Source organism: Coniosporium apollinis, assembly GCF_000281105.1.
Source record: "Coniosporium apollinis CBS 100218 chromosome Unknown supercont1.28, whole genome shotgun sequence".
NCBI classification, from domain to species: Eukaryota; Fungi; Ascomycota; class Dothideomycetes; genus Coniosporium; species Coniosporium apollinis.
In genome coordinates, this window is record NW_006913290.1 from 395,033 (window position 1) to 421,870 (window position 26,838).

The window sequence follows — 26,838 nt, forward strand, 5'->3', positions numbered from 1 at the left end:
GCAAGAGCTTTAACTGTTAAAAGTAAGAGTTGATCTGGCCCATCTTCCCTCCATGAAGCCCACACGGGCCAGTTGCCGTTGCGGGCACCAATTCCCGTGTCGTTTCAATTTGGCCCGCACCCCCGGCCGAGGGTCCTTGCATGGGAGTGCTGGCGGCCCTCCTCCCGCCGTCAATTGGATGTCCGGCGAGTAGTAGAGCTACTTTGACTAGGATCACTCAGAAGCAGTAAGTTTAAGTGGCCAAGCCGCTGTGGCAAAAGGATTGGAGCAGGGAGAGCTGCGAGCACGCTTCTAAAAAGACCTTGCTACACGTTAGCTGGATGCCTAGTTAGCTGTATTCTAAGTCAAAAACCACGCTCTTAGTTCAAGTTTATCTCCATCTGCTCCTCAAAAGGAGTGTGGCCTTTCCAACACTCTACATGCTCTTCCACGCACTTCGGCAGTCATGTCTTCATCTCATACCTCCAGGCGCAGCATGAACAATAACAATCTAGAGCTGAAGCATCACTACCATGATTCCATCAAGCAAAGCGGAGATGTCGATGTCCAAGTCACCAATCATGACCCCGACCAAGAGGATATGCTTCGAATGGGCAAGAAATCAGATCTCAAGAGAATCTTCCGCCAATCCTCCATGATAGCCTTCACCTGCATCGTGCAGGCGACTTGGCAAGTATTCTTGGTCGCGAACACCCAAGGACTCTTGAATGGTGGACATGCAGGCATATTCTGGTCCTACGTATGGACGGCCCTTGGGATGTCCTTGGTGGTTGCGTCGCTGGCAGAGATGGCATCCATGGCTCCCACGAGCGGAGGACAATATCACTGGGTTTCCGAGTTCTCCCCGCCGCAGTATCAGCGGTTCTTGAGCTACATGGCTGGATGGATGTCGACCTTATCCTGGCAAGCGACCGCCGCAGGAGCGACATTCGTTGTTGGAACTCTCATCCAGGGCGTAATAGTGGCATACAGGCCAAGTTTCACGCCCGCGGGTTGGCAAGGGACGCTCTTCGTGATCGCCGTGACGGTGCTTGTTGGCATAATCAACATCACGTTTGCGGGACAGCTTCCGCAGATACAAAAGTTCATGGCGGTCCTTTTCGGCCTGGGTTGGATACCGATCGTTGGGGTGCTCATTGCTTTGGCACCACACCCAGACGCGGCTGTGGTCTTCACCCAGTTCTCAAGTACCGGAGGCTGGACACCACTCGGTTTGAGTGTTATGGTGGGCCAGATTAGTAGTGTATACTGTCTTATCTGTAAGCCTATCCGGTACTCGGCTGGAAATCCTGCTAAACAGTGGAACAGCTTTTGATGCGGCCGCTCACATGTCCGAAGAGGTTAAGAGAGCATCGTTATCTGTCCCGCGGGCTATGATGTGGAGTTATACCGCAAACGCATGCGTGGGTCTTGTAGTTGTTTTCGCCTACTTGTACAGCATTCCAAGCATCGAGGACGCTTTGGGCAGTCCGACTGGTTTCCCGTTTCTCTATGTCTTTCAACAAGCCACCTACAACGGAACGATTCCCCTTGTGACGATGATACTCATCATTGCAACCGCGGGATGCACTGGTTGCAATGCTTCGGCTTCTCGGCAGACGTTTGCCTTCGCTCGCGATGACGGGCTTCCATTTAGTAGGTGGTTGTCCAAGGTACGATAGACTTCCATCCGCTCTCAGTTGCTCATTACTGAAAGGTGACTTGTGTCCAGGTCCACCCAGGGTCTCAGATTCCTCGAAATTCAGTCATACTTACCTGTGCCACTACCATGCTTCTCTCACTCATCAACATCGGTTCAACGGTCGCCTTTAACGCTATCATATCTTTACAGCTCATTGCGCTCATGTCAACATACAGCACGTCCATCGGCTGCGTGCTGTTCCAGCGAACCCGGGGTGGGAACAATCTTCCGCCCGCTCAGTGGAGTCTCGGTGCCGCTGGCAAATACATCAATGCCGTTGCCTTCGTCTACACTGTTTACTTGTTGTTCTGGATTGCATGGCCAGTTGCTCGTGAGGTCACCCCCCAGAGTTTCAACTGGGCACCTGTTCTCTTTGCGGGCGTCTTCGTTGTTTCGTTGGTGTTTTACTACATCGAAGGACGTAGAGTCTACAAAGGGCCAGTCACTTTGATCCAGGGATAAGAGGACCGATACCTGTGTATATATGTGGAGAGGAAAGGCTATGTATGCGGGAGAAGACAAAGCTGAACATATTACCATGGCCCTCTTCCATACTTGATTTGATGTCGCAACTCGAAGTACTGAGTCAATTTACCTTTCTTACGTGATATTCTCAAGGAAAGATCGAGTCCATCCTCACTCATAGCTCCTCGCTCTCAACAGGCTCTTCGTTCCCGTCAGCCTTCTGCACCAGAAAGTTCCCGCGGGACGGCTGCGCAGCAGCAATAGCATTCAGCCACGCTGCAAGCCTCACTCCCGCTTTCCCAACAAGCTCGTCCACGATAGGAACCGCGCCATTATAGTAACCACGTGCAAGATCGTTCCTCTGGTCCTCAAGCCACGGCACCCCATTCTTCAACACATGCCTACAAATCCATTTGTTCGCCTCCATCGCCCACCCCAGCGCACAAGTCTGCGGGTCGCTGATGTCGTTACACTCCTGTTCCACCGCGATACCCCTGGCTTGAATGTTGCTATGCAGTTCGTCTGCCCATTCTCTCGCTGCCGCTTTCTCATCGTCGTTGCTTGAATTGCGGGGAAGACCGCGGTACTTCAGTACGATGTCGGTGTCCCAAACAGCATGGAGGTTCCTGCTTCTGTTATTGAAGCAGACATCGATGTCGTTGCCGCCTCGCGAGGCGTTCTCAGTGTGCAGCGGTTGGTGAATGTCGCCGATGAAGTGGAGCAGGAACATCAGGGCTTCCTTCCTGGTGTTGAACTCGCTTGAGGAGTTGGTGATGACACCCGTCTATGTTGTACCCGTATCAGCACCGAAGAATCCTGGCCTGGTGCACCCAGGATAATTGTCTGTGCAGGTAGAGGCACCAACCAGATTCGAGATAGCAGACACTATACAGCCAGGGACTCCATGATCTGTACAGTCACGTGTGTAGTTGACGCCACAAGAATGGGGAGGATTGTCCTGTGCGTCTATAGTGTATCTTAGGTTATGTTGTTGCTGCCAAGAATGTACTATGGTTGGACTAACCGATCCAGTGCCATTGTCTTGTGAACGGGCGTTCAGTCTTGACACGACCATCGGCCCATAAAGTAGCGTCGGAAATGTCTAAGCCTCGATCATTCGCAAGCAAGGTATCTACGAAATGAGTAGCATCTTCTGTAAGGTATTTTCGGGCGAGGTAACCAACTGTACGATGGCCCACTTCTCCCCAGCCTAAGATGGGCTGGACAATAGCGAGTAATGTACAGAGAAAAGTTGCGAGAAGCATGGTAGACGAGTTCTGGTATATAAGGGGGCGCCGGAACGGTATTAGATTTGAGACTCTGAGAGGCTTTGACAGATCGACCTTGAGATGGGGAATGCTTATGAATACTCTAACCACCCGCATATGGCACTTCAGCTGGGAAAAGGGATGACATCGGTTATCTTACAGGCGTGCGGAGATGCGGTTGATCAACCGGCTACTATAGGTGAACAAAGAAGCTGACGGGCTGACAGCTTACGTCTATGGCAACTGGAATCGTTGAAGAGTGGGATCGCTACATAGGACTTGACATCACATGGCGGGCAGACAGTCGCTGGTAAATCCGTTTTCAGTCTTCAAGGCCGTCAGCGTTCATGCTGTGGCGTCTTCAGCTCTGGACGCCTCCTGAGCAAGTCGAATCAGCAAGTCGAGATGCATGAGGCTTTGCTACAGCTGAGCCGTTCCCCGCATTCTGTTGCTACCTTGGCGATTTCTTGAGCTGAGCTGAGCTGCTCAGATTCGATCGGTGAAGGATAGGCAACATGATCCAAAATGGCATTACAGTATGTCACCGCGGCCGCCTAGTGGTTTGACATCTTAGGTTAAGCCGATTGAGGCCGTGTCGGCGTCAGGCGAAGGTTTTGAGGGAGGGCCCATTGCCCATCGATGTGTGGTAAAATTGTTGTCGGCCTTCAAGCAAGTGTGTGAAGATATGCTGATATAGCGAAGGCTTCTGCGAGTTTAATTTGTGGATCAAAGACGCTCTCTCCGGTCCGTTGAACGTCGATTGTTGCTAGTGGTAAGAGATAATGTAGTACCTAGCGTAGTAAGTAGATTTTCTCCCACTGAGAAGGAGAGCCAAGAAGCATGCCGGGTCGGGGTTATCCGTGCGGCTGAAGCCTACCCGACGAGAGAATCTTTTGTGCTCAGAGGTTGTCTTTCCTTCATATCTGAGTATAGACTTATACTCTACGAAGCGACCTTTGCTGTCAAATCGGTCCTGTAGGTTCCAACCGTCTTACGAAACTTTGACAAAGAGGATGGCGAGCGCTGCTCCAGCCTTACAGCTAGCTGATAAGCTAAAAGCACGTTTCAGTTCTCGAGGCCCGACGAAAGAACGTTTTGAGTACAGTCCTTTCATCCACCCGGATGAGGTACGGATGATACAAATGCTCCTCGGTAGATATGGTGCAGACATCTGCTGTACGATTATGCATATCCGGCTGGATTATCCACTCGTCAAATATGAAGCCCTCTCCTACCCGTGAGGGAATACAAAAAATCCCAAATGGATCCAGTGCGATGCCAAAGGCCGCGGCCTCCTGATCACTGATAACTGCGTCGGCGCGCTGTGAAGACTTCGGCGGCCGAACGAGCCTAGGAGGGTGTGGATTGATGCCATCTGTATCAACCAGGAAGACATCCATGAACGTAACGGTTAAGTAGCAATGATGTCACGCATATTCTCGAGGTAGTCATTTATCTGGGAGAACACGACAAAGGTCGTAGAAAGATTTTCGAATTCTTCGAGAGTCGTGCGAACGACTCTCGAAGAGGACTGACACTAGTGTAGTATAGATCCTTGATGATAGAGGGAAGTGTTGAACCAGCCTAGCTGGGATCACATCTTCCATGCTATATTTACCTTGGTGCGTATCAGTATTGCAACGCTCAGTTCCTGAACCTAGGAGACCTCTTCTCCGAATGGATAGTTAAACTTCAACAGTCCATTCAATCCGCCCACCCAATGGTCCTCGCCAGTTGCTTCAGCACCGCAAGCACCTCTGACGACCGACGGTACTCCACCACACCAGTTTCCATGCTTGTCTTTCATCCTTTCGCCAAAGACTCTGACCTCCATGCCTACACCCACCCCCTTAGATCTCCGAACGCCATCAATGCTGACTTCAACCTCTCTGCCCCTGTTCTTCTCACTTAGCCTCAGCGTGATCGGAGTATTCGCTGGCAAAACCAACGGCCTGAAACTCAGACTCCTTGGACAAACTGGCGTCAGCAGCAGCGATTTCACAAGCGGATGCACAATGCTGCCGCCACTGCTGAGACTGTATGCAGTGCTACCCGTAGGTGTTGAGATGATCATGCCATCGGCAACTGCTTCGGTGAGAAATCGGCCGCCGACGAAGACTTCGACGATTGCGAGATGAGGATCACCGCCGCGGTGCACAATCACCTCATTCATGGCATAGACATCGCTATCTGAGCCTGAAGGGTCTTGGCTGTTACCGCCGATGCGGTTGCCGTCCGCGTCGAAAACACTGACTCGCAGTCTGTTACGGAGGAGGACACGTGCGCCGCGGTTGGAGCCCATGGATTTGCCGCGGATGGAGGACCAGCCTGTCGGCTGCACGGCGGCGGCATGGGCAGCGTTGTAGGATGATGGTATCGGCGAGTGGGAGTCATCCTGTTGGTGTTGTCCCTCTGGCTTCGTGAAGAGGTTACTGCCGTATCCTGCGCTGGCCCCTGACATGTAGACCTCGCGAAACGCCCGCTTGTACTCCTTAAACTTCCATTCACCTAAGAAACCCAGTGTGCCCATGCTGAATGAGAGGATCGGAGGCACGCGCTGGGTGTTTGCGAACAGAGACGAGGCATGAAGGATTGTACCGTCCCCGCCTAGGGTGCAGATCATGTCGGTCTTGTGCTGAAGGGCTGCGGCTGAAACTCCCGCTGGGGTGGTATAGACGGCGCATGCGAGCCTCCCATGGACCTCTTCGGCTACATGTCGCTCGAACAGCAAATGGACTCCGGGGTAGGACGATCGGATGTGCTGAGCGTACTCAATTAGGGACTCGGTGATCTTGGGGGTGTTGTTCTTCTTCGTCAGGAGTATGTTGCGCGGCGGTGAGGGCCACTGCAGGCAGACGAGATCATTATTACGGGTCTCTGTATAGAGTGTCAGCATGTAATGCAACACCAGCGCTGGTGTTCTGAGGTGCATTTCTTGATACCGGCTTACCCTGGTAGTTTGGACATGTTCGATCTGGAAGCTCCGCAATGTCGCGGATCTCCCTTCTGACGGCACTGGAGGTAAAGCGTCTTTTCCAAGCTGGTATAGCTCTTGCAAGAGGTCTGGTTACTATCATCGCGCCATGATCATGGCGCTCTAACACCCGCCCGCAAGCATCAATTCGAACTTCTTTGAATCGCAGTGGTCAAAGCTCCATCAAGCGCTCATTGACATTCCCGGCAGCATTCTGCCCCACGTGACCCCGCATTCGTCTATCTTTGCTCACTGCTTTGTCGTTCACCACTTCCGTTTCGGAGGGCACCCGGCTTGGCTTCGAGCGAAAGATACAGCATGGTTCCGGAGCGTGCGGATAGATGTTCTGTACCTCCCATACTAGAGCCGTCTACTTCCACGACCTATCCAGAGTCTCTATCACCACAGCGCCGGTCTCCGTGACCTCGTATACGGGCTGACTTCCCTCCGGCCGCGCAAACTATCTTCTGCTGCATCCTCGTTACAGCGTTCCCCGTCCGTTGTGTACTATTCCACAGGCAAATGGCCCAGGAAACCTTGAGACAACGGCAAGCTCGGATAGTGGCGCAACAGAAACCTGCAAATGGACACCTGGCGAATGGAACGCCTATGAATGGAGAGCTCGCGAACGGAAAGCCTACGGGCCAAGACCATGCCAGCGGGCATCTAGCAAGAGAAGGTCTCACCGGCGAAACACTTGTGAACGGAGAACCAGCACATGCAGAGAAGATGACGGACGCGAAGCATCCAGGTGGCCGAATAAAACATGGGTTTCCCAAACAAGCTGTGCGCATGGTTCTATTTGGCCTATACTTCTTAGTTAGTTGTATATGGTTTGTGCTGTGAGACATCCGAACATTCTAAGAACCGGCTTCGCTGATGCAACTACATACAGTATGTTTCTAGGTCAACTCCTCGGTACGCCCCTGTACCTGCTCCAGAAAGATTGGTACTATGCTTGGATGGCGTTCACAAAGCAACATTTTGGCCTTCTCATTACAACGATGACGCAGTGGTGGAGTCCGACCCTCGTACGGATCAGCGGAGACGAGACCGTTCGAGGGCAGCTACGCCAAACGGCGGACGGGAGGCTAGAATGCGACTTTCCAGAGCGGCTGATCTTGATCTCGAACCATCAGGTATATTGACCATACTACTGATGATGTATGTAGGCTGACGCCAGGCAGATATACACTGACTGGCTCTACCTGTGGTGGATCGCATACACCGATCGAATGCATGGCCACGTTTACATAATCCTCAAAGAGTCGCTTAAATGGATACCTATCCTCGGGTGGGGCATGCAATTCTTCAGCTTCGTCTTCTTGTCGCGGAATTGGGCCAAAGATAAGCCGCGCTTCCAGCACCGCTTGCGGAAGCTCAACACCAGTCATCACGGACCACTATCCGGTTCGCAGCCACTGGATCCAATGTGGCTTCTGATCTTCCCTGAAGGAACGAACCTATCCAAGAATGGTCGAGCATCGAGCAAGAAGTGGGCAGATAAGAACAACATACCTGATCTACGCCATGTGCTGCTTCCCAGAAGCACTGGCCTGCTGTTCTGTCTCCAGGAAATGCGCCGCACAGTGGACTGGGTCTATGACTGTACTCTTTCTTACGAGGGGGTTCCGTATGTACCCAATCCCTGATCTCCTTGATGCAAACAAACGCTTACACAGGAACAGACGTGGGTTGTTCGGTCAGGACATCTTCACCATCCGCTCGACCTACTTCCAAGGCCGGCCACCCAAGTCCGTCAACATGCACTGGCGGCGATTTGCCATAGCTTCCATGCCCTTGGATGACCCGAAAGCGTTCGAAGAATGGGTACATCAACGCTGGGTCGAGAAAGACGAGCTCATTGAATACTTCTTACAGCATGGTCGCTTCCCCGCCGACGAGGGCCGAGACGTTCTTCAGAATGGATCAACATCCGGCCAGGCTAAGGTTGGTGCTGGCTATATCGAAACAGAAGTGAAACCCGTACATCCGCTCGAGTTTCTGCAGATGTTTGTGCCGGTGGCCGCAGTCTTGCTTGTCATCAATGTTTGCTACAAGGTTTGGCATCTGGTCGCTAGGATCAGTTGAGCGGTATGACATTCAGAGTGTCAAGCATAGGGGCCGTTTACTTCGGCGCGCTGTTAGATGGTGGGCTGGCTGATCCTGGATATCAGCGTTGGTGGCATTTCATTGGCGTTAGAAGTGAGGGCAGCTGTGGGCGTTTGGACATGTTTTATGATACCAAGATCCACTCGATAGACACAGCTGAATGAATGTTATTGTCCATCCTCGCGCAAGGCTTTGCATCGTAAGGTTAGACACTCCAGTGCTCCTTCATCAAGACATGTCACGTGCGGCCTGCAGTTTGCGACCTCTGGCTCAGCCAGGGTGGTGACGCAACCACCACCGCGGTGCACACCCACCGAGGTTCCCCCAGTCCACGAGCTCGAGCAATGGCGCAGATAGTCGCAGTCTCCGGTGCAACCTCCTTCTTCGAACACCTCAAACCCCCAGATCAGCCACAATGGCTTCCTCAAAAACCAACTACGCCTACACAACCCTCATAACGCGCTCCTCCTACCTCGCCGGCGTCATCGTCCTCGCCTACACTCTCAAGAAGTACAAGGCCCAATACCCCCTCGTAGTCCTCTACACCTCGAGCCTCGACGCCTCCTCCGTTTCCGCCCTCGAAGCCGAAGCGTCCCACACAAACCTCATCCTGCGCCGCGTCTCCCCCCTCCTCCCGCGCGCCGACATCCCCATCAACCTCATCGCCGAGCGCTTCGGCGACACCTGGACCAAACTGCGCGTCTTCGAGCTATGGCAATACGACGCGGTCTGCTACCTGGACGCGGACATGATCCTGCGCAAGGACATGGACGCCATCTTCGACATCCAGCTGCCAGGCGACGACTGGATCGCCGCGAACCACGCGTGCGTGTGCAATAAAGACAATGACGCGTGGGCGCCGGAGGAGTGGAACGAGGAGAACTGCGCGTACAGCCTCGTGAGGCATCCCGAGGCGCTGACGGAGCCGACGCCCGTGACGGAAGGGAGCAGGCCGACCCACCATCTGCTGAACTCGGGGATGTTTTTGTTCAGGCCGAGTGAGGGGCTGTGGGAACGGATGATGGAATTCTTCAACACGAGTGAGAAGTTGGGGGAGTTTAAGTTTCCGGATCAGGACTTCTTGGCGGAGTTTTTTAGGGGGAGGTGGGTTAGTGTTGGGTGGCAGTTCAATGCGCTCAAGACGATGCGGTATTGGCATCCGGAGATGTGGAGGGATGAGGAGGTGGTTTGTTTGCATTATATTGTGGATAAGCCGTGGGCAAAGAGGGTTGGGGAGGATGGGGTTGCGGGATATTTGGGAAGAGATGGGGAAACGCACAAGTGGTGGTGGCAGGAATATGAGGACTGGGTGAGGGAGAGGACGAGTAAAGGCGAAGAAGAACTTGTCAAGAACGTCGGGCACTATGTGGCCGGCGGAGAGGGTCAGGACAGCGATGACATGAGGGCAATTGGGAGTCAGGTGCAAGCTTTTGCCAACAACAAGCCGAAGGCGAAAGACAATCCGAATGAGAAGCCTAATGACAACACTGATGGCAAGCCCTCAGAGAACGCAGAGCAAAGTGAAGAGGATCACCGGGAAGAGCCGCAGCAAGGTCCACATGGTCCCGTACTCAGGAAGAAAATGTTGGGCGAAAGAGGCCATGGCCCAGTTGTTCGTGGTGGCTATGGAGATTTGGTACATCCTCGTGGGAGAAGCATGATGGATCCCTGAGGGCTATGCTATGGACGGTCCTGGACAACGATGCTTGTGGAGCCGCCGAGACTCTCTGTTGCTGTTTGGGTAGCTCCTTACAGGTCGTGCAACATGGCTCGCGTTGCGAGGTTAGGAGAGTATCAGACAAGCGCTCGACGAAGCATTACAGGAGACATATGGGAAGGTTGGTAGTGGCCTCCCCAGAGCCGGCCATGGTATGACACAATGACACGATGGGAACACTTAAATCTAGAAGCATGTTACAGCATTAGACTAAGATAGCTGTTCTGCCCCATTAGTATCACGATCAATTGCGAGATTAAGAAACGCAGTTTTAACGGCATCTTCAAAACATTCAGCTCTTAACTTCTCACGTGCTACGAAGATCATCTCGCAGTGCACGTTCACAGAGCGCCAGCCAGCCGAGGCAAGATCTTCCGCAACACCCGCAGCCAGTTACGAGATCCGTATTCAGCCTCTTCAGCCAGGCTCAGCGGATCTGGCGAATGGACATCTCCCAGAAACGCATTGGAGATTCCGCATCGGACACGGTTCTCCAAAGATCCCGTCATGACATCACGACACCTCTGCGCATCAACAATGACGCGCCCTCAGCTTGGGCGGAACCACTTCGCCCCGTGACCTTCTCCTCTCTTCTTAAGCACATCATTCTTACATCGGAGCACCGCATATATCGCACCAATCCTCCTCGCAATGCATCGAGCAATCATCCGCGCCCCTGCCACCAAGGTCTTAACCTTCAGAACCACCATCATCCAAGCACGCACAATGGCAGACAAGAACCCCATCCACGACACCGCTGAGCAGGCTGGTGCCGCGAAGCAGAGCTCGGATCCGCAGGTATGTTTCCACGCCACGCCGATTCTATGAATGTCTATCAGGAGCAGGGAGTCCCGTATTCCCCCTACTAACACTCCAATCTCTCGGTAGAACCCCAGCGTCATCTCCTCCGGCGGTGCTGTCGGCAAGCAGTTCAACCCCGACGGCTCGATCGGCCAGATTGGTACGCTTCCCTCCCCTCAATTGACCCGCCTTTCCATCTCGGTCATCTCATCGAGGACATCAATTGACACCGTGATACAGGCGAGGCGATTGGCGGCCCCTTCAGCAAGGATGGCGCGATCGGGAGCCAGTTCGACGCGAGCAAGGGCGGCATTGCAGGCACCGTGGAGAAGCTTGTTGATGGACCGAGCAACCCGTCCAAGAACCCCAAGCAGTAGATAATGGGACTGAGTAGGGACGACTGAGGACTGAGAGAGGAGTCATGGATGGATAGTCATGGATGCATCTGCGGCCTGTATCATACTTCACAGAAAGCCCTCTATGGAACGAACAACTTTCAAGCGACCTTGTACTGGGACCCAACAATTGCTTGTATCACCGTCCCAAAAATCACCATGTGATGCACACGTTACGGCAAATGTCGGTCCTCTTGATTCTGAACATGCTACCTTTGATCCGTTCCCCATACTCCAGTACTTGATAAACAATGGCAGTTCGCCCTCGCCCTAGCTCATAACCCGAAAGTCATAGCAGCGCAACCTTGCAACGGCTCCGATGGGACGGAAGATCCGATATCAACATGTCCGATCGAACTGTTTCCAAATGTAATGTTGCCCACTGGAGCCTTTTGCATGGTAAACCAGCCGGCACTAAACACGTCAAGCACACTATTCCCCTTTCTCCGAACCACTCCTAACAGCACTTCCCCCCCGTCTCCTGCCCCTTCGACTGCCCAAACGCCAACCGACTCACCTTATCGACGAGCGAATTCCCCTGGCGAATCCCACTCGGCACCGAGCAGAAGCTCGGCGGCACATCCAAACACGGATTCTTGGTAAAGAAGTTTCTCGGCCTCAGCAGCACCGTCATGGGCTCGGCGGGCATGACGGGGAAGTCCTCGGGCGCCGCGAAGTGCGTCAGCCCGAAGGTGTGCCACAGCACAATGTCCGTGTTGTCGATTGAGGCGCTCGGGTTCGCTGCGATCCAGGCGGGGAGGCCGGGGGAGGGCTCGCCGGAGGTTTGGGGCACGTGCCGGCCTGCAGGGTGGATTTGTGCGTCGTCGTCTTGGGGGGATAGTTAGACGAGGGAGAAAGGTTGAGGGGGAGAGTGTGGGAAGGGGAAGGGGATGAGAGGGGGAGAGACTTACACTTCGTGACATGCACGGCGTGCCTGGCGAATCCAGCGCGCTTCCACACCAAGCTGTTCTCCTTGGGCAGCAGCGTCGGAACATCTCGGCTCACGAGCTTGTAGCTCACAGGCTTGTGGCTGTACGGATTGATCTTGTTCGTGTTCGCCATGTCCCACGTGCGGCTCGTGTTCCCGTCGTAGTCGCTCATCGCCTGCTCCGCCGTCTCGAACTTCGTCTTCTGCGCATAGAACGCGTTGCCGTATTTGTTCTCTGCGCTGCCGACCTCGCCCGCGCCGCGCACGGCGTCGACCTGGAAGACCGTGTTGTTCGGCCCGTCGACGTTGGGGTCTAGCCGCAGGCAGAAGAGGTGCTGGTGGTTGTGCGCGTTGACGCCGGGGTAGACTTCCGTGCCCCACCCCTTGGTGTCTTCGCCTGGGTTCATGGCGTACGTGTTCAGGATGCCTGTCAGCTTGATTTCGAGCTGGATGGTACCGTCCTGGTGGAAGACCCAGTAGACGCAGTACTCGTAGTTTGCCGCGGTGAAGACGTGGCTGATGATGAGCTTTCGTGCGCGTGTGACCGTTACGGAGTCGTCGCGGAAGTCGGTGTGCTTGAACAGGATCCCGGCATCTTCTTCGTGGATGCAGATGGCGTTCTTGATGGTCGTCGCAGCGCCCGCGCGGTTCACGAACGCGGCGTCGAGGTAGTGGATCGCGCCTTTGCAGTCGCAGCCTAGGCTCAGGCTGTTGGTCATGTAGCCGCCCCCGTACTCGCCCAGGTCGAAGGCGTGTTTGCGGTGGTGGGGGTGCTCGGGGTTGCCGTAGGGCACGACCATCTCCGCGAGGGACATCCGCCAAAAGACGGGCCGCTCGTTGCCTTTGTCGTTGAAGGTGATGTTGCTGAGGACCATGCCTTCTCGGTAGTTGAACCCCACGTGGACTTTCCAGTTCTGCCAGCTGATGATTCGGCCGTCCATGGTGAATGAGACGCCTTCGGGTTGAGTGATCTCGATGGGCTTGAGATCAGTTCGGTAGCCGCCTTCTGCTTCAATGGCCGCGGCGTGGTAGTTGTTAGGGGGTGCCTGGTTTACGGGTCTCCGTACTGCAGGTACATCGATGTGGATAATTTCTTGGGTATCGGAGTTGTAGATGGGGCAAAAATCTAGAGGATATGTGTACTGGTTGTCATCGACGTGTGGGCGATAATACATGAGTGCCTGCTGGAGGCGGACGCTGCTGCCGAAGCGCTCGTCGTAGCCGATGGTCCATGCTATACCGAGTGTTAGTCTATAGCTGTGATGGGCTGTGCGGCAAACTTACGGTCACAGTAGACCTTGTGCATGTCCTCAGGCGGGATGCCGATCAATCCACACTGCTCGATGACCTTAGGATCCTTCCGCACTACAGTCTCTACGATCTGGAGATCCTCCATGGTGATCTGAAAGGCATCAGTTGAGTCCTCTTATATCACAACAAATCTCAAACGTACCAGGGGTTGCACACCCTCAGTCAACTCCCAGTTTAGGATCTTGCCCTCTTCCAGATCCACAATGCCATCGTACACCTTGCTGCCTCTGCCAATGGCTACAACATCTGCTATTCGGTGCGGTCGCTGTGTGTGATCCGGATCTGCGACCCACTTCATCATGTCTGCTTTCCGCGGCTCCCACAGCGTCACTGCATTGAAGAAGAGGCCATCGTGCTCCTTGCGGATGATAGCCACAGCTCTCTCGATCTCGCTTTCAGAGAGAGGGTCGAAAGGGTGAGGTGGTTTTGCTTGGCCAGTGACCTGAGAGGCCATCTGCTTCAGACGATCGAGAGCCATCGTCTGCAGAGTCCCCGAGGTTCGTGATACGACTGCTCAAGAGAGGTATTGAGGAGTTGAGGAAAAATCGAGCAGCACGGATGAGAGTTGCAGACGGTTAAACGGAGAACACTCAAGATATAGGTGAGAGATCGATCAACAGGACAGAAGATATGGACAGTGAAAGGCTACCTATTTGGTTATATACAATTTCTCAATGTCAAGCCGTTGCCCCGCTGTACTCGGTTCGCGGCTGTCCGCCGAAGCTCTTGACAAGGCCGATAAGAGCTCCCCCGGCTGATACGCGGGGTTTTTTATCCAAAGGGGGTAAAGGCCACAACGGCTGCAGGAGAGCGGGCCTTCTTCGCAGCTCCGCCGCATTTCAGTGCAGATACAAAGTCCTGCGGCGATAAAGCTGTTCTGCGCCGCTGTCAGGTGCGGATGGTGAAGCCTGGTCTGGCGCGGTGTGGATTCGCTTACCGTTCAACAGCATGACTGCACGGCAACATCTGAGAGAAGACTTGCAAGCATGTTCGATTTGACCATCTGTCTGACAGTCAACGTAACCATGTAACTCGTGAAGAGCATCTTAAAGGTGGACAAGTATGCTCTAGAGACAGCACGACCGAGGAGGGGTGCTTAGCAGATACCTGAGTGTCATCCGTTGGCTTTCGCTTTAACTTCACCGTGCCATGGCATCAGCGGACATGTAGATGATGTGGTAGCTTGCGAGCTTCTATCCTGCCCGACTGTTTCATGCTGCACTTACAGATTGGGAGTCTTGGCGTGGTGTTGAGGTTCTTGCTCAACCGACGTCATCAACACCGTGCTGGCTTTCAGGCTTCCATTCCTGGTAACCTTACAGTTTCTACCTACCTACCTACCTACCTACCTACCTATCTTGCCCTGCGCGGAACGGGCTGCAGCAACATTACTTCTACCTGTCATACTACTGCGTATCCTATGCGACCTGCATCAAGCACCGCATCTTGAACAGACGCGGTCCGGCTTGTATCGCAGCCGCGACGCGTCCCTGCAATACCTACTGCAAACCTGTACTCCGTTTCGAATACTAAAAAGCTACCATACCCTACGAGCAGCCCACAACCCGAGACTGTGAAGGACCATTCTTGCAGTATCGCCCCGTATCGCTACAGCGCTCAAACTGGTCCTGTAAGGGCCACAACGAGTACGCGCCATGTCACCACCAAGCTATACTAAGATCACTCTCGACTTCCCGCCGATGAGCGCGGACTTCGACCCGTACAACAGGGGCTACCTAGTCGTGGGAGGTGGCGGAGGAGAGGGCAGGAGCGGAGTCAGCAACAAGATTGTGCGTCACGCTCGTCTGCGCTCCTTGAATACTGGCTGACCCATGTTTGCGCAGGCTTTGCTGGATATCACTTCACCTGCGACCATCGAGAAAAGTGCAGAGATAGAGCTGTCACGGGATGAGGACTCCGTAACCTGCCTGGCAAACCTAGCGTCAAAAGATGGGTTGATCACATTTGCTGGCATAAATTCATCGGAGAAGGATCGGCTGGCCGGCAGGAATGAGCATTTCCGCAGCTTTATGGTGGACTACCCACCGAAGAAGGCCACAGGGACGGAACCACAAGCGACGACAGAAAAGACACCCGAGGGCAAAATCACTTTCCATGGCAAGACCTCGCTCTTCAAGCCTCCCAAAGAGGCCGCGGCGAGAAAGGAAGCCTATCAGCGAGTATTGCGACTATCTCCGACAAAGAAGAGCAGCTCCGGAAGCAAGCGCATTGGTGCGGCCGCGTCCTCGTTCTCAGCTCCCAACGAGGTGGTGATCTTCGATGCGACGAGCTCCGCGCCCTCCTCATCAGACATCATAGAGCACATAGAGTTGCCAGAGAACGCAGAAGCTAACGACATCGACTTCATAGAGCAGGGCGATGGCTACTTCCTGGTCGGATACGTCACCGACGACGCCGTCCGGACACTACCAGTCTCTTACGATTTCGCCTCTCACGAACGCAAGACTCCATCTATAGATCCCCGAACTATATATACCGTCCCTTTCCCGGACGTATTTGAAAAGCCCGGCAGGTCTAAGCTCCGTGCGTTGCGCTTCCTCACTCCAAACCATGTCCTCCTGCTCTCGAACCTGCCGAACCGCAAAGGTGCCGAGCTCTCCATACTACGGCTCTACCAGAGCGGAGGACCAGGAACTGTAATGCTCCGAAAGCGGCTCCCAAGCCACGTCAAAGCAGCCATCGGCATGGACGTCTCCCTCCTCGACGCCGACCCCTCAACCGGCGAGCGCCAAATCGTCGTCGCCGTGGCCGGCCAAGATATCTCAGTGTGCGTCTATACGCTCGACTACCGCGGAAGCGCCAAAGACAGCATTTCGCACTTCCACAAAGTGACCGTCCTCAAAGACGTGCACCCGCTCCAAATCACCCAGATCAAGCTCTCCCCCTTCCATTCCCCCTGGCCTTCCTCTAACCCGGGCGGCCCCCCGACCCCCGCCGACCTGAACTCCGCCAAACCCCCTGGCCCGCAACACCTCCGCCTCTGCACGACCTCCCTCGGCAACACCGTCGTCGTCGACACCTTCACCCTGCGCCCCCTGCACCCCTCCAAGCGCGGCACGCGGTACATCCTCCCCTCGGCCTCCGTCTCCGACAGGCTGCACACGGGGCTGAGCCTCCTAACCATCGGCTTCGTGCTCGTCGTAACTCTACTCCTGCTGCAAGGCGTGCTGGGCTACAACTCCACCGGCAGCTCCGCCCTCAACATCCTCCCTCCGCGCCTGCGCGACGCGCTGCAGCGGCTCGGGAGCTACAGCCCCCCAGGCGCGGTACCCCCGCATCTTAGGCACAGAGTCCAGGACGCGGTGCCCGAGGCGATCGCGGAGCCGATTCGCAAGACGAGCCAGCGGCTGAGGGATATTCTGCATCTGGCCCAGCCGGGCGAGGGAGCGGACACGAAAGCGATCATCGTGCGCGAAGGGGATTCGGCCACCGGATCTACGGATCTGAGCACGGAGGTGCATGCGGATACGGCGCAGTTGCTCAGAGAACATGTGCAGGCGAAGCGCTGGGAGGAGCTGAGTAAGAGCGAGCGGGAGCGGTGGAAGGAGCGGCTTGTGGAGGCTGGGCACTGGGCTGTTGAGGAGGGGGAGACGGTGCTGAAGGGGATCTTCTTCAGTAGCTATGCTGGGTTTGTGGGGCAGGTTGTTGGGCAGGCGCTGGGAGGTTAGGCTAGGCTAGGGGCTGGCATTGTTTTTCTGAAAGCAAATGCGGGTAATTTGGCACGGGCGTCCTTTCTCAACATCCTAGAGTTCTTGAAGTCATTCTTGTCTTTCTCTCCCTATCCCTAGTAGGGCGCCCTTTTCCCTGCGATCCCTGCTCCATCCACCCGCATCAAAGCCTGACGCGCGCCCAGTTGCGCGCTCCACCAACCAGCCTCTCGTGCAAAATCCCAGCCCACAATGAAAGACACGTGAGTCATCACGTGCTCGAAAAGAGAAAGTTCTTCAGAGGAAACACTCAAGGGAGCCAAGAAGTACTCGTCTACCACCGCCACCGCCGCCCCGCTCGTTCCCAGACGAAGAAACAAAGATTAAGGAAAAGAGGTATCCCGCAAATGCATTGTGCCCGCCACGAAACCCGCAAAATGAGAAACTGAGGACGAGGGAAGAAGATCCGTCAAACATGTGCCGATCGGGTCCGATACAAGAAGCCCGATCTGGTTGTCCCTTGCACGCATGTGATGAGGAGTGCTTGATCCGTGCTAATTCCTAAACTGAAGCGTGATGATGCCCACTGTGGTACGCCGGTAGTATGTTGTGTAAAGGTGTTTGCTGCCAGCTCGCTTTCGAGGTATGCATGGGGAATCTATGGCACACTTCTTTGCTTCGAACGAGTTAGGCGCAACTTTCCTTGGAGTCTGGCCGAGATGGTTGTCGAAAAAAGGAGCAAATCCTACGAAGACGAGGTCGTGAGATTCGGATATCCGCTTGCCTTTCCCCCCCGTCCGCTCAGTGCGCCCCGCTCTTCCTGAACGCCAGCAGCTGCGCCAAGCTGGCCAAGCTACATCCCCCCTTCAAGAACTCATGACCCATCAGCTCTGTCGCACTGGCGCGGCTCTTTACGTCCACACAGAGACAGACGCTCAAGAACGCCTTGAGGTCCTTGCTGAGTTTATCTGGCTTCTTGAGGCGCGGTGTCCCGTTCGTGGCGATCAGGTAAAGCGCCTTGAGCGGCTCCTCGTTCAGGTACGGCGGCTCCGACTCGATCATCTCGATGGCCATGATGCCTAGCGACCAGATGTCGACTTTGGAGCCGTATTCCTTCTGCTTGACCACTTCGGGCGCCATCCAGTAGGGCGTGCCGACCATGGTGGCGCGCTTGCTGCGTTGCTCGGTGAGCTTGGCGCAGAAACCGAAGTCGGCTGGTAGGAGTTAGTATGAGAGCTGTTACGGAGGTTTGTGGTTAAGGGAAGAGGAGGAACGTACTGATCTTGACGTTGCCGCGGCCGTCGAGCAGGACGTTGTCGCTCTTGATGTCGCGGTGGATGATGTTCTGCGAGTGAAGGTGCTCAAGGCCTTTGCATGTCTACGCCAAGATTGGTTAGCTCCTCATTCGCGTTATCTGCACGGGACAGACATACCTCGAGGCAGATCGTCGCAATCTGGTCTTCGCTTATCGAAGTATTGTTGTCGATGACATCCGTCAGGGCACCACCCTCCATGAACTCCATGACCACCCACAACTCGAACTGCTCTTCTTGAAGGAACGCATCCAGGAAGTTGACAATGTTCGGGTGCTTGCTGTCTTTCATGACGATGATCTCGTTCACGATGAGCTCCTTCCTGGGCTGGTTCCGTAGGTCCATCTGCTTGATAGCCACCTGCGCCCTCGGACCGTTCTCGCGCAACAGCGTCCTGGCGGTCGGAGATGGCGCACTCTCCCGTACTCTGGCAACATACACGGAGCCGGAAGCACCCTGGCCGATTTTTTTCTGCTTATTGTAGGAGTCGAGCGGCTTGTCTTTCGATACTACTTCTCGTAGCCTAGCCATAACCTCACTCTCCGACATGCTCGACATACGAACATCCTTGCGAGGGGCCTCTTCTTTCTTCGTAAGAGCCTGCTCCGCCTTCTTCCTCTCGTCATTTGCCGACGGGGCTCCTGTGGGCTGCTTGGTTGCTACATTGAGCGGCTTCACGTGAGTGGGAGCGGGCTGTCGAGCTTGCACGGATGTCTGACCATTCACACCGTTAGATGCTTGGGTCGACAACTGTGAAGCCTGGCCAGGCGCATAGCGTTGGGTCGAACTCGAAGAAGGTTGTCGCTGGACAGCGGACGGGGCCTTCGTTGCAGGCGCCCTCGCTCCAGCGCTTGCACCGTTCTGACCCGCTGGCGGCAACGGTGCAGCTCGCTGAGCATTTAACTGCCGCTGCGATCCCGGCGACTGTTGGCGATCCTTGAAGCCACCGGGTGCGGAAGGGGCGGGCCGCGCCGCATTGTAGCGCGCGGAGGCGTCCTTCGGCTCGTCAAAGTACCCCCCGCCTCCCACCTCTTGCTTCGCCAGCGGCGTGCGAGTCTTCGGTAACGATGCGTTGTAAGCATCTTGTTCTTCACGCTCGCGCCGTTCCTGCTCGCGTTGCTGCTGCTCGCGCTCACGTTGTTGGCGTTGTTCTTCCTCCTTCCTCCGCCACCGCTCTTCCGCCTGAGCCTCGGCTTGCGCCTGCGCTTGGGATCTGTCCGCTACATTCCTCTCGCTTGCGGTTCTCGTCGTCGGTGTCGACGTTCCCGACCTCGGCGTATTGTAACTGTCCTCGCGTCTAAATCCGTTTGGAGGAGCGGGGCGAGGCGGCGCTATTGAGTGGCCGCTGTTTGAATAGCCAAGCTGCTTGTTCATAGCAGGCTCAATTGATGGAGTTGGGGTAAGGCTAGGGTAAGCTGCAGGGTCCTCGGCACGTTTCACGAGCTTCTCGGTGTAGAATTCGAGGACTTCCAGCACGGCCTTGGGGTTCTTGGCATAATCATCCTTGGTGATGGCTGATGCTGTAAGGAGCTTCTCCCACTCCGATGGCAGTCCAACGAAGGCGCCAGTAGTAGGATCGAAGCCAACGTGTACTCTGTGCGTGAAGTTTGTCGGATTGCTGACACCGCCCATGCTCGGACATCGCTGGTAGATGGAATCTATCCATGAGTACACCTCGTCGTCCGTGTCGACTTTGCAGATGAGAACTTTCGTAGGGCCATCACGTGGTGGAGATGCTCCCGAGCCAGAGCTCATGGTCCGTGTGATCTCAAACGAATACGAATAGACCTCGGACCGGGTGATGCTTGTGATGTCCCTTAACTGTATCGAATACGACACTTTGGCCGTGTTGTTGCTCTTGAAGAAGTCCAGCTGGAACTCTCGCAGCACCAGGTATCTGTCTGACCACACCAGCCCCTTGAAAAGGCCTTCTTCCTTCACCTTCGCGTGTCCATCTTTGACTACTGAATATGCTCCACCCCCGACCTTCTCCGTCATTGAGCGATTTACTAGCAAGGATGTTTGGGAACCGGTTGAGGATGGTGATTGTAAGCTCAATCCGGACATGCTACCCGGCAAGCTGCTAGCTGAGGGGGTAAGGTTGAAGCGGGGGCGGTCGGTCGGGGGACGAGGGGCTGGGCCGGGGTTCATGAACTGATTAGGAGTGTAGACGCTGGTAGTCATCTCGAGTCAGCCAACATTCTTCAGCACAAGTGGACGCAGCGTGTCACTCCGATCGAAGCACAAGATAACACAGTCCACCGAGTACACGCTCAGGCCCATCGCCAGGACCTGCCACGGCTAGATCTTGTTTCAACATTGATATCTCTTCCAGCATTGAGAGGATTCGAGGTGTGGGTGATGTGTAGGCCCCTCACGACAGGCACTTACGGGTGCTGATGCGAAGACGACATCTTAAGCGGCCCTTTCTCTTTCTCAAGGCAGCGCGCCTAACTGTCCAGAGCTACGGGTACTACTTCTGCTATGTTTCGAGGAGAGCGACGGCGGTTAGACAAAGCTGCCCACAGAAGCCGACCACGCGGTCGCGCTTCCCGAGGGAGCAAAGAGAGAACAAGCAATTTGCAGCGTTCCCGCTGCAGAAACCGACTCTTGCACTGTAGATCTACCGGGCGGTCTCCGAAACGGCGAAGGTACTGCGGGGGGTTGTTGACGGTGGTGGGGGGGTGAACGGGTGACGGGATCCGGAGCGACAGAACAAACGGATTCTCGAGGCAGCCGATCTTGGGTTGTCAAGTCAGTGGTGGAGCAGGCAAGGACACAGGCTGTGGTACCTACAGCGGTGGTGGACGTTGTACTGAGTGCGGCGCTGGGCACGTCTGGGGGCGTTTCTGGCGGTTGAGGGCGCCGCCCTGGCAGTTCAAGGCAGTCGGTCCGCCGGGCCTGAAGAGGCTTAGCCCCGCTTTCTTTCACACAGCAGTTGGAGCTTGAGCGGCCTTCATTCGTCGCGCGCGCAAAGTGGAATGCTGCACATTGGGGCCGAGAGCGTCGCCCGGCAAGACGACTCGCGCTTCGAGTGACAAGCGCTGGTGAGCTGCTGAACCAGACTTGGGGTGCAGCCGCAATCCAGGGGAATCATCCCCCCCGACCTCGGACCCTGGACGGCGCTGGAGTGGCTTGTTACAGGCCTGCGCTACGTTTCACGGCCATCGAGTTGCCATGCTGCTTCCCACGATGCTCCTTCACAGGCTGCAGCCGGGCTGGGGATGGAGAGATGGAGATTCTTCCTACAGTCAGGACGGTCATCCACATGTACTCGGGAACTCAAGGCGGCCGAAACCCCTTTAATCAACAACAAATCTAACCTTCACTCCACGAGCATTCGAAGTGCAAGACGGCAAAAGCTCCTTTGATCAACAATAGAACCATCATGTTTCAGTATGATGTATTATCAGCCTCATAGACTTCGTATATGCACATACAATCAATGTCCGACCCCCCTCCCCCAGTAACGCTCCGCTCCAATGCAAGATCCACCACCAAACGCCGATTGCAGAAGCATGTGCAGCCCAGAATACAATCAGACCACTCATTCCGTGTCAGCGTTTCAACCCGTTAACATGCCCGTTCGTCATCCCCATGAAATTCTCCATGTAAGTGATGTAGTCGTACTTCGGCATGTCTCTGTCCTCCTGAAGATCGGGGCCCTTGTGCTCCGGCATAGTCTTTACCAAGTCGTCAATCACTTCATCCGGCACAAGAGAGTGTCGTAGGTCGAGTTCGGTGACGTATGGCTGAGCATTGTTAGTCTTGCTTCATGGCAGGCAGCGGCAGATCAGCCATACCTTTCCATCCGCAACCTCCTTGAAGCTCTCGAACACCTGCTCCGCCGTGTTCTGGTCTTCCGTCTCATCGACCATGAACCTGATGAACTGCTCAAAGGTGACATGGTCCCGCCCCCCGCTGGTCTGCCTGAACTTCTCATGCATTTCCGCTTCGTCGTACACAAGACCCAGGCTGGCCAATGCCGCTGAGAACTCGAGCTCTTGCAGCGAATTGCTGACGTCCTTGTCGAAGTGTCTGAAGACGGATTCGAATTCTTCGAGCTGTATCGGGGTGAGGTTCGTCATGTTTCTCGCGACCATCTGGTTCTCGAGGAAGGCGAGCTTCTTCGACACGCTGGACTTGACCAGGCCTAGTTCGTATTCGAGCTCGTCGTACGTGTAGGTGGTGAAGTCGTTCTCTTCTATGTTCGCTTCGGCGCATTGCTGATCTAGATCGGAGATGATGCCGAGGTACTGATCCAGAGGCTGGAGGTTCTCGCTAATCTTCTGGCTGTGTCGCAGCTGGTCCTCAACGTCGCCTTCCAAGCCAGATATCGAAGTCGCTAGGGTGTTCAGGGCGAGGGCAAAGTCGTTCGCTTTGTCGGCGAAAGAGCGGCGCAGCGCGTTCTTGATGTCTCTAATGGTCTCGTTGATAGTCTGGCTCCGGTCTCGTTCTGCTTGCATCAGACCCATCCATGCCCGGTCAAGAGCTTCCAAACTCAGCTCCGGCGGAGGCTCATACGGTCGTAGCCTATACGTGCTGAGCTTTGTCTTGATGTTCCCGAGCAGCCCAACGAGATCCGACCTCTCCGCTACCCACTTCCGCTTCTGGCTCCTCTTGTACACTGTGAACTCTGTGGCTTGGTTCTTTGCGTCCGTGTATGTGCCTTCAAACCTAGCCTCTTCCCACTCCTGCCTCTGCTGAGCAATCTGGCGCAGTAAATCCCTCATCCGTCGCTCGAAATCATTCTGCATCGACCAGGCGCCTTGCATATTCTGGACGAACTTCTCCACTCTCCTTCCTGCGTTCTCGACCCTCTCCATCTGCGAGAAGGCGTGGAACCAGTACGCAATGTATGTCATAAGTGATCGTTCATCCGGTTTGGCCACATCGCAGACATCTTCAACGTCGAGGAGATCTGGGATGCCGATCTCCTTGGAAGCAATATCAAAGGCCAATTGCATGTTGCCGCGGTGATCGCTCTTGTCCAGGCTATCGTAGTCAATGAGGTCTGGTCGGTGGATGTCAAGCAGTGCACAAAAAGCCAGTCCATCATTCCAACTTGTGGAGAAGTCCCGCACCTCGACCTCCTCATAGCATGCAGTCTTCCTCTGGCACCACAGCAGCAAGCCCTCTTTGGCGCTCAGCCCCTCCTCATTGATGTCGCTGATCGTGAACCTGAGAATCAATGTCCATATCAGACCCAGTATGATCTTGCGGTTGCCGTCCACCACATCCTCCGCGCCGATGTTCGTAAGCTGTATTCGCCTCGCTTTGATGAAGTCGAGCGCTTTGTTCACATTCTCGAAACGCTGGACGCGGAGCTTGGGGCGGGAGGCATAGCGCCCGAGGGATTCCTGGCTGAGAATTTCGAGGAGGTGGATGAGTACGACCTATTGCATGCTAGTGAGTCATTGAAGGCTTTGCAAGGGGGGGTTTGCAGTCAAAACTAACGCCGTCGGAAAGATCATGCACCAAGTCGTCGATTTGTACATCTCTGGCTTGGATCTTGTTGTTTAGCCTGCGCCCGTTAGTCCTTATAAACTATCTCTTCCTACAGTACGAGTCGGGGCTGACCATTTCGTGAACGTCTTCTGCTGGACTGTCACCCATCGCTGTTCAAGTAGCGCCATGCTTACGGGAAACCATCTGTACAGCGAAGACAGCGAGTGAAGAAGGCATGTGTGGCTTGCGCAGCTGTTTGGGTCGAGGAAACGGTGGAAAGCAGGGCCCGGCAACGTCCCGCACCAACCTTGAAAATCGCCAGCAGACGGGGATCCTGGCCGACAGCGGGAGATCTTTGACAGCGATGCCAGCGACGTCAAGCCAGAATTCACTGCTCGCGCACTTCTCATTAGAATTCGGTAGCAGTAGTGTTCCAAGACAGTACTACATCTTTTTGATTCCATTATCTGGTCTCTAGAGGTAGTCCCCTATTACAAATACCATCGCGCTGGATTCGATGTTGCCAGTCATAGAGAGAGGCGATATCCTTTCGTTTAATCGGTTCTGATAAATCCCACAAGGCCCTCATGCTGCTGAGTTGTCGTTTTGAGGCCACATTAGATTACCAAACATGGCGGACTCATCTTCCACATCTCTCCCATATCATGAACCAAGCATCATCACTATCCTTATTCAGTCATCTTTCTTACTGCTTCTCAATACCATCAACTCTGTCCTCGATAAAACCCTCTACTGCGGGCTGCTCGGCCAGGTCTTCCTCGGAGTCGCCTGGGGCGTGCCGGGTGCTCAATGGCTCGGACTAGAACCCCAGGAAGTAATCGTCCAGTTAGGCTATCTTGGCCTTATTCTACTTGTATACGAAGGAGGCTTGTCGACCAATTTCTCCTCCCTCAAAGCAAACCTTGCCCTCTCAACCGTTGTGGCTATCACCGGCATCAGCGTTCCAATAAGTCTTTCGTTCAGCTTGCAAGGCCTCGTCTGGGCAACTCCACTACAGGCGTTCGCGGCGGGCGCGGCACCGTGCTCCACTAGTCTAGGCACGACGTTCACGGTGCTGAGTGCTAGTGGCCTGACGACAACTCGTCTCGGCGTTGTTCTCACCAGTGCCGCCATGATGGATGATGTTGTAGGACTGGTGATGGTGCAAGTGATCTCGAATCTTGGCGGCTCATCAGATGCCATCAGCGCTGTGACGGTGGTTAGGCCTGTCCTGGTATCTCTCGCATTTGCTGTTGCGGTCCCGGTTGCCTGCCGACTCCTCGTCAAGCCACTGACGGTCTGGCTTAACGGCCAACGCCAGGGCAATCAGTCAGGATTCGTGCACAGGACCTTGTCCCGTATACAGACTGCCTTCGCCGTGCATACTCCCTTGCTCCTGGGCTTTGTTACGGGAGCATCGTATGCTGGTACATCAAACCTCTTCGCGGCCTACCTAGCGGGCGCCGCTATCAGCTGGTGGGACGAAGAGGTGCCACATATATGCATAGACCCAAAGGGCAGAAATAGAAGGCCTTCTTTGCCCGATGCAGGTGGAAGTGATCTGACTCCCGCGAAGCAGTCACAGCCCGCAGATACGCAGCCAAGCCGGAACAGCGTAGAAGCAGAGGTTACGGCTCCTACCGGTTCAGCTGAAGCCATATCGCATAGTAACAGGCTGGTAGAGGGGCCATTGATAGGAGATATCAGTAACGGAAACTCTGGCATAGCAGTCTACGAGGTGTACTACGAACAAGCCGTAAATAGAATCCTCAAACCCTTGTTCTTCGTAAGTCCAAGCCACGTCTGACAAGTCAAGCAGCACAATAACTAGCACGTCGAAAGGCGTCAATCGGCTTCTCCATACCCATCACCCGCATGTTCACCGGCCCCGTACTCTGGCGCGGCATGATCTACACCATCCTGATGGCCTTTGCTAAGCTGGTCTGCGGGATCTGGCTTATCCGGCTCTCAGCACCGCCTTCCAAGATTCTCGAATACGCGCGCGTCAAGGTACAAATCCCACGTCTCGCCCACTTCTGGGGCCGTAGAAGCGACTTGAGCAAGACCACATCTCCTCGGCCGCAGAAGCCTACGCAGGCCTCTGCGCGAAGCAGCGACCCGCCGGAGCCGCAGCCAGCAACAGAGCTCTTGTCCATCCCCGTCGCATCCGCCGCCACTTCCCCTCCCGCTCCTGAACCCCCAACACGGCAGGCCCGCTTCCGCTCCGAAAATCCCGCGAAGCCTCGCTCCCTGTATCCAGCCGCCATCCTCGGCAGCGCGATGGTAGCCCGCGGCGAGATCGGCTTCCTGATCTCCTCGATCGCAGAGACGAATGGGATCTTCGCGTCTTCCGGAAGCGGAGGGGAGTCAGACATCTTTCTTGTAGTCACGTGGGCGATTGTGTTGTGTACCGTCCTCGGTCCGCTCTGCGTGGGATTGTTGGTGCGGAGGGCGAAGAGGTTGGAGGGGGAAAGGGAGAGCGGGGCGGGGGATGTGCTGGGGGTTTGGGGTGTGCGGTGAAGCACGATGTAGATGGCGTATGGACAATATCAGAACATGGAGAAGCGGATACGTCAGTGTCAGTTGGCTCGAGTATCTACTATTATTCCATGAAACAAACCGCGGTCTGCAACAGCTAGGCCCTCGTCTCATCTGCGAGGCCGTTTGAACGCACACGTTCGACACGTTGTGTGTCGAGAAAGAATAACCGTAAACTCTAGCCCTGCGCTTTGCGCGCACGTGCAACGCTTTTGGAGC

General features: G+C 55.0%; 11 protein-coding genes across 11 annotated transcripts; 6 read left to right on the top strand and 5 right to left on the bottom strand.

Annotated features, from left to right (window-relative positions):
* Positions 1-445: 445 nt before the first annotated feature.
* W97_05874 (uncharacterized protein) lies at positions 446-2,143 on the top strand (the record flags this gene model as incomplete). Its single annotated transcript, XM_007783755.1, has 3 exons — positions 446-1,259; positions 1,309-1,652; positions 1,712-2,143. 3 exons carry the CDS (start codon positions 446-448, stop codon positions 2,141-2,143), a joined length of 1,590 nt encoding a protein of 529 aa, XP_007781945.1.
* Positions 2,144-2,321: 178 nt separating this feature from the next.
* On the bottom strand, positions 2,322-3,052 carry W97_05875 (uncharacterized protein; the record flags this gene model as incomplete). Its single annotated transcript, XM_007783756.1, has 2 exons — positions 2,322-2,930; positions 3,038-3,052. The coding sequence occupies 2 exons, from the start codon at positions 3,050-3,052 to the stop codon at positions 2,322-2,324; spliced, it is 624 nt and encodes a 207-aa protein (XP_007781946.1).
* A 2,019-nt stretch (positions 3,053-5,071) lies between these two features.
* W97_05876 (uncharacterized protein) lies at positions 5,072-6,381 on the bottom strand (the record flags this gene model as incomplete). The annotated part of the gene is made up of 2 exons (XM_007783757.1): positions 5,072-6,335; positions 6,365-6,381. 2 exons carry the CDS (start codon positions 6,379-6,381, stop codon positions 5,072-5,074), a joined length of 1,281 nt encoding a protein of 426 aa, XP_007781947.1.
* A 529-nt stretch (positions 6,382-6,910) lies between these two features.
* W97_05877 (uncharacterized protein) lies at positions 6,911-8,479 on the top strand (the record flags this gene model as incomplete). Its single annotated transcript, XM_007783758.1, has 4 exons — positions 6,911-7,221; positions 7,284-7,527; positions 7,576-8,021; positions 8,077-8,479. The coding sequence occupies 4 exons, from the start codon at positions 6,911-6,913 to the stop codon at positions 8,477-8,479; spliced, it is 1,404 nt and encodes a 467-aa protein (XP_007781948.1).
* A 436-nt stretch (positions 8,480-8,915) lies between these two features.
* W97_05878 (uncharacterized protein) lies at positions 8,916-10,172 on the top strand (the record flags this gene model as incomplete). Its single annotated transcript, XM_007783759.1, has 1 exon — positions 8,916-10,172. The coding sequence occupies one exon, from the start codon at positions 8,916-8,918 to the stop codon at positions 10,170-10,172; it is 1,257 nt and encodes a 418-aa protein (XP_007781949.1).
* Positions 10,173-10,943: 771 nt separating this feature from the next.
* On the top strand, positions 10,944-11,395 carry W97_05879 (uncharacterized protein; the record flags this gene model as incomplete). The annotated part of the gene is made up of 3 exons (XM_007783760.1): positions 10,944-11,015; positions 11,106-11,178; positions 11,259-11,395. 3 exons carry the CDS (start codon positions 10,944-10,946, stop codon positions 11,393-11,395), a joined length of 282 nt encoding a protein of 93 aa, XP_007781950.1.
* A 475-nt stretch (positions 11,396-11,870) lies between these two features.
* On the bottom strand, positions 11,871-14,130 carry W97_05880 (primary-amine oxidase; the record flags this gene model as incomplete). Its single annotated transcript, XM_007783761.1, has 4 exons — positions 11,871-12,241; positions 12,325-13,575; positions 13,626-13,743; positions 13,795-14,130. The coding sequence occupies 4 exons, from the start codon at positions 14,128-14,130 to the stop codon at positions 11,871-11,873; spliced, it is 2,076 nt and encodes a 691-aa protein (XP_007781951.1).
* A 1,177-nt stretch (positions 14,131-15,307) lies between these two features.
* On the top strand, positions 15,308-17,341 carry W97_05881 (uncharacterized protein; the record flags this gene model as incomplete). The annotated part of the gene is made up of 2 exons (XM_007783762.1): positions 15,308-15,442; positions 15,497-17,341. 2 exons carry the CDS (start codon positions 15,308-15,310, stop codon positions 17,339-17,341), a joined length of 1,980 nt encoding a protein of 659 aa, XP_007781952.1.
* A 780-nt stretch (positions 17,342-18,121) lies between these two features.
* W97_05882 (STE/STE20/PAKA protein kinase) lies at positions 18,122-20,817 on the bottom strand (the record flags this gene model as incomplete). The annotated part of the gene is made up of 3 exons (XM_007783763.1): positions 18,122-18,534; positions 18,599-18,698; positions 18,754-20,817. The coding sequence occupies 3 exons, from the start codon at positions 20,815-20,817 to the stop codon at positions 18,122-18,124; spliced, it is 2,577 nt and encodes an 858-aa protein (XP_007781953.1).
* Positions 20,818-22,190: 1,373 nt separating this feature from the next.
* Positions 22,191-24,269, bottom strand: W97_05883 (uncharacterized protein; the record flags this gene model as incomplete). The annotated part of the gene is made up of 4 exons (XM_007783764.1): positions 22,191-22,385; positions 22,437-24,029; positions 24,091-24,157; positions 24,214-24,269. 4 exons carry the CDS (start codon positions 24,267-24,269, stop codon positions 22,191-22,193), a joined length of 1,911 nt encoding a protein of 636 aa, XP_007781954.1.
* Positions 24,270-24,712: 443 nt separating this feature from the next.
* Positions 24,713-26,601, top strand: W97_05884 (uncharacterized protein; the record flags this gene model as incomplete). Its single annotated transcript, XM_007783765.1, has 2 exons — positions 24,713-25,867; positions 25,924-26,601. The coding sequence occupies 2 exons, from the start codon at positions 24,713-24,715 to the stop codon at positions 26,599-26,601; spliced, it is 1,833 nt and encodes a 610-aa protein (XP_007781955.1).
* Positions 26,602-26,838: the final 237 nt, after the last annotated feature.